Genomic DNA, 6,000 nt, shown 5'->3' on the forward strand with positions numbered 1-6,000 from the left:
GTACATGTGTTGGATGACTTAGAAGAATGTTAGACAATAGAGAAAAAAAAATCATATTTGTGGGCTACAATGATGAATCCAAAGCTTGCAAGTTATAAAAGCCAGCCAACAAAAATATTATAATCAGCAAAGATGTGCAATTCATATAAGATGATGAATGAGATAGAAATTTGGATAAAACAATCAATACTACAGCCAACATACCACAAGAAGCAAAGAAATATTTCATATTAGCAAGTACTCCTTCAAATGTGACTCTTTCTGCGCCCATTAAAGGTCAACAAAGTGGACAACAAATGACACCATCAAGGATAGAGACAACCCCACACACTCAAACAAATACCTCACCAAATATGTGGCAAACACCATCACAAATTGGTACTCTTGGTGATGGACCATCAAGTTAACATTCAACAAGTTCAAGTGACATGTCAAACCCCACATTAGCAATCTTGAGAATGCAAATGATCAAAAGTTTAAGAGAAATTTATGACCAAAAGTGTGTAAGATTTTTCATTAACATTTTGATGATACTTCATGATTCATATTTACAATGGAATTGATAGAAAGGAGAATTGTGAAAATAACAATAGACAAACCTAATTAAATATATGTAGGTAAAATGTTCTAGAGGGTAGAAAGATAAATAGATTGACTAAAACCTAGCATAAGAAGTGAAAAAAAAAAAGATAATCGCACAGTTACAAATAATCACTATCTTTCTTTCTTTTTTCAGTGAATCTATAGCCCAATTAGAAAGGCGATGACCTTATAATCACTTGTTTGATCTCAGCTCTTCAAAACAAATCAAAACCTTTAGTTATTAGTTTAGGAGCACGGGTTGTCTTGTGCATTTGATATTGAACATTATAACTATGGAAACATCTTGTACAAACTTTGAATGAATTTTACCCATGTGAATTATGCATGCACATTTTTAATTAGCTATGTAGAGATTTTTAGACAACTAGTTATATTTCACTTAGTGACATGTTTAGAGTCAAGTATATAATTTGGCTTTAGCTAATACTATTTATGATTCTTCATATTGTTTGTTTTTAATGTCTTCTATGACATAATTCTAAGAACACCTAATTGATTCTAAGTTGAACTCAAAGAATAAGAGAGATACTCTATTCGTATTCAGTCGGCCTTAAACCCTTCTTATTTGTTGATAAGTTTGTTTCTTTCATTTATTGGAGCACCACTAGCCTTGGTACATGCATTTTCTAGGATTTGGAGTAGTGGTTTTTGCACCCAACAAATCAAGCAAATAGTCTTTTCACCAAGATATTATGTGATACTAAGTTTGTATATCTTAAAAGTCTTTTAGGCTTACATGAAGCTTAATGAATTATTTTATAGCTGTTATTCAAGAAAGTTTATTATGAATGTCTATATTATATGAATGAATAAGTAATTGTAAATGGGTACCTAAGAAGAATTTCTTCCATGATATATCTTTTATAGATTATGAACAGATATTTACAATTGATTAGTACAATTAATTTATAAGATTTTAGAATATATTTTAATTTATTGACCCATACAATGTGAATTAATTATACAATTTTAATTTTAAATTAAATACAGTGAACAAGGAATCAGTCAGGAGAAGATCTCCTTGTTATCTTTCTTTTCAGTTATTGTATAATTTTAGATTATTTTTATTAATTATAGAAGATTTGAACTCAACACCATCTAATTGTCTATAACATGGACTTTTCCATTAAATCAAATACATTTTGACATATTAAATTAGTTAACATTTTTTTAGAACATTCCACGGAAACGGTACACATCCATAATAAGATATTAACACGTTTGTAATATAATAATGTGGCCAATATTAAGCAGAAATAATCGAGTAACTCTCAGCATTCCATTTTCTATAAACGACATTAATCATAAAGCCCATATGTGGCAAGGAAGGAAGACACCCTCATATTTCTAGGTTACAGTAATGATTTCAAAAAACCATAACCCACTTCAGTTTTGTCATTGTTTGAAAGCTGTTGTAGCTGTAGCCCTCTACATCTCTCACACAGATCTGTCCCATTGCAGCACTTGAGCAAGAAATTATCATAATTAATAACTCCAAACCATTCTTTATGTACCAATTCAATCTCACCACTCATTAATAGTCTTCTTGTTTTCCATCTCTGTAATTTCCCTGATGTAGTCTTTGGAACACTCCGAGCTTTTACCAACCCAACAAAGCTAACAGCCACTCCATGCTCCTTCTCAATACACAAATAAATGTTTTCACAAATTCTCTTCATCTTCTCTTCATCATGGCCTCTGTTATATTTATCCTTCAAATTCTGCAGTTCAGCAATCACTACAATTGCCCTTGTGTTAGCAGTAGCTATGTCTGCTTCAAAGGCAGCCGCACAACCTGCTCTCAAACTTTGAGTACAGCTCATGAAGGCAGTTGTTTCAAGGTAGTGAGGATGCACCAAACGACCACCTGCTCTTATAACGTCCTTGAGACGACCAGTGATATATAAGTACTGATCATTGCCTTTTGTAATGACTCCCATATCTCCTGTTCTCAAGTAAAAATTTCCTTTGTCCCAATCTCCTTTTGTATGTAGCCTTGCAAGAAATATCTGTGCCAAAAAATAACGGAGCTAAGAATATAAGAAATTTGGAAAGCACTGACTGATTATTTTTTATAATAAAATATTGATAGTGGACACTATAGCGGTGATAATAACAAAGGTAAACAGCATAGAAACAATCACAAAAACTTTAGAAAGTATCATTACAAAGAATGTACTTTTATTTTATAAATAAAGAAAAATAACTTTCTTATAAAATAGTTTTCTATACACATGCATAATTTATGTTGATACGTTAAACTTGCTTGTGTATTGACTTTTATATATATGGGACAGTTTTAAGTCATTATATAAGATCTCTTTTTATATTATAACTAGCATATTTATATTTTATAAAATCTATCAAAATTGGAAGTATGTAATATTCATAAATAAAATTAAGATTTTTATTTTAATGAATTTGAAGCAAAATTTTAATAATCTAAATGGGATAATATCTTAATCTAAGAAAATATACATTTTGTTTGTTAAACAATATACATATAATTATCAAATTTGAAAACCATTCTTCTCATCTCTTGCAACTATGTCATTTGAATTTTCTACAACCCTAAAAGTTGATGAAAATTATTACCATTAGAGTTTTATTTTGGGGAAAGCAAAGCTCCACCTGAGCATTATTATTGATATTTTTAACCATCCCCATTAATTTGTTTTTGTGGTCTAGACATTTACTGAACTTTCATACAGGGATAAGCAGGGATTCACATAAGGAAATTGTGTCTTGAAAAAAAAAAATCACTTTGAGAATTAAAATCAAATAAAATGCACATCTACCAATTCACAATCACCCAATGAAGATCACATAACAGATCTTTTTTAAACCACCTAAATTACATGTTGAACCCATATCAAACTTAGATTATGCATTATCACTAAGGAAATAGAACTATAATGTAAAGGAAAAAACACAACCTTCCAACCACCATAAGTCTATAGATGCCTACCCATTGTGACTAGAAGAAGATGAATAATAAAAAAACTCATAGTATTCAATTTTCTAAGATTCTATTCATAACACACTTGATGAATTTATTTAGATTGCTAATGCGTCTTTCTTCTATTTATCAAAGTCTTCTAAATGAAAAATAGATGATATTATCATGACTTCTTTTTCTATCAGTTTAAACATTGCTTTTATAAAATTAAGAAAAATAGAATGTTTTATTTTAGTGAGATTTTTTCATTGTTTGTGACTAAAATACACCTCTCCTGTAATTATAACCGGATTAAATTTATGTAATTTATTAAATTTAAATAACTAATAATTAAATTATTTTTTTTTATGAAATTTAAAACATACCTGGTTTGTAAGCCATGGGTCGTCCAGGTAGCCGTCTCCATTGCTTGGAGAGGAGATCCAAATCTCACCTTCTTCGCCAGCTTCAACTTCTTCACAAGTCTTTGGATCAACAACTATCATCTCAATGCCCAGTTCCAATTGTGAGCAAATTCTTGCACAAGGCAAAAGGCCGCTGTAAGTAGGAGGTTGGCTCATATTGGGGCCCCACGCAGTGGATACAAACGTACAGTTTTCTGCTAGTCCATAGGATGGAGCCATGGCAGATGCATTCAGACCAAATACCGAAAATCTCTTCACAAAGCTCTCCACAACAGCACCATATATAGGCTCATTAATCACTATAAGATTTCTTAGGGACTCCAGATTCAGTTTGATGTGTGGCTCTCCATTAGAACCACTGCTTATGTAGTTTTGCACAAGAGGAAGGGCAAAAGATGGCACTGGTGTGCAGGTAGCCTTGTATTTGCTCACCATTTCCAGCCACAAGATTGGCCTTTTGATGAACATGAATGGAGAAGTTAAAATACAGGTTGCAGCACTAACAACGGTAAGGAGAAGGAACATGAGGCCACAGTCATGGTACTGAGGAAGCCATGAAACTATGACACTCCATGGCTGAAGATCATATGCTCTTCTTCCTGCTCTTACATTGTGTGCTGCGGATCCTGCTGTTAACAGGACTGGCTTAGGGATGCCAGTTGCACCAGAAGTATACTGTATCAAAAACAGATCTCTTGCTCTACACCCATTGTAATTGCTCTCACCTCCTTTGTTAATTAAGGATGCCTCTTGTGCATTGGCTTTGAATAAGGATACCAGTGATATCAACCGCATTTTATTAAACAAAATACCAATTTCATTTGCATTAGTGTGTTTCATGACACTTGAAATATAGGCCGGAGAAGCTATGGTAGCCTTTGGCTGAGTCTGTTGCAGTATCCGTACAAGTTTACTGCAATCCTCCTGAAAGAAAGAAATACTTTATATTACTGCAAATATAATGTTTTTGTTCCTTCAATTTTATTTCAAGATACATATACATATACTTTCATCTTCTCATTAAACTCCTCAACCATGGTTAGAATAAGGGTCTCTAATAGAATCTTAGGAAAACATTGAAACAAGTAATTATAGTGATGTGTGAAATTTCCTTGCGAGAATCTTAATTGCTTAGCATAATTCACATGAATGCTTTCTCAGAGGCTATATTAATTACTATATCAGGAAAAAGATCTTAAACATACTTCACCATTTAACATATAAATTTTTTAAAGAAGACTATTAAACTACAAACTATACAGACTATCTTGACAGTTCCACTTCTTATTGCTCATTCATAGAACAGTGTAGCAGCTTTGAAGCTATAATAGTAAAATCTCTATTTAACAATTCAATAGCTTAAAGTCTACCCAAGGGACTTGTTCGTTTATGGTATAATGCAATTGAAACTATCCAGAGTAACCATATAGTAAAAGCTATTGAAAAAAAATATCGCTTGTTTACCTGAGAAGAGAAGGATGGATGAGGAGGGAGTATGGGAACACTCGCTAGCCCAGCTCTTTGGCACCCAAATATGATTCCTACAAATTCAATACCAGGTGGGCAGAGAATTAAAACTGTATCACCTCTTTGCAGTGTACTCTTAAGATTTGAGGCAATGGTGGATGCAGAAGCATGGAGCTCTGAGTATGTCAAACTGCACTGCTCATTGCCTGCTTCATCCACCCACTTGAAAGCAGGTTTATTAGCCAAATGCAGATGTTTAGCCCACATGGGAAGATACAAATCTACCACAGGTTGGTCGGGAAATAGAATATCATAATTTTCATACATTCTCAAAATCCTATAGAATTTATGTTGCTTCTACTTGGATAATAGAAATCCTCTTGCTAAACACAAGAGATGAGACTACCAGAGAGAGGATATTCTGTTAGAAAAGCTCTAGAAAACCTAACTGCAACTTCGAAGGAAGAGGAGCTTAGTTTAACTATATATAAATCTCCGCTAAAATGAACACTTCCCCAATATCCCTTGGGCACTTGATCGACCTTAAGTAGTTCAGAACTAAATTTC

The 6,000-nt window shown here is 32.8% G+C and overlaps 1 protein-coding gene across 1 annotated transcript; it reads right to left on the reverse strand.

Moving 5' to 3' along the window:
* Positions 1–1,955: 1,955 nt before the first annotated feature.
* Positions 1,956–5,760, reverse strand: LOC131028141 (uncharacterized). Its single transcript, XM_057958362.2, has 3 exons — positions 5,431–5,760; positions 3,928–4,890; positions 1,956–2,612 (listed from the first exon to the last, which is right to left on the reverse strand). The coding sequence occupies exons 1-3, from the start codon at positions 5,758–5,760 to the stop codon at positions 1,956–1,958; spliced, it is 1,950 nt and encodes a 649-aa protein (XP_057814345.2).
* Positions 5,761–6,000: the final 240 nt, after the last annotated feature.

This window comes from Cryptomeria japonica, chromosome 4, assembly GCF_030272615.1.
Source record: "Cryptomeria japonica chromosome 4, Sugi_1.0, whole genome shotgun sequence".
Lineage (NCBI taxonomy): Eukaryota > Viridiplantae > Streptophyta > Pinopsida > Cupressales > Cupressaceae > Cryptomeria > Cryptomeria japonica.

What these genes read in the sequence shown, in the direction of transcription:
- LOC131028141 (XM_057958362.2), bottom strand. Translation starts at nt 5,760, where the DNA reads ATGTATGAAAATTATGATATTCTATTTCCCGACCAACCTGTGGTAGAT. An exon ending in ATCCATCCTTCTCTTCTCAG is followed by an intron (nt 4,891 to 5,430) that starts GTAAACAAGCGA and finishes TCTTTCTTTCAG; the next exon opens with GAGGATTGCAGTAAACTTGT. An exon ending in ACCCATGGCTTACAAACCAG is followed by an intron (nt 2,613 to 3,927) that starts GTATGTTTTAAA and finishes TTTTTGGCACAG; the next exon opens with ATATTTCTTGCAAGGCTACA.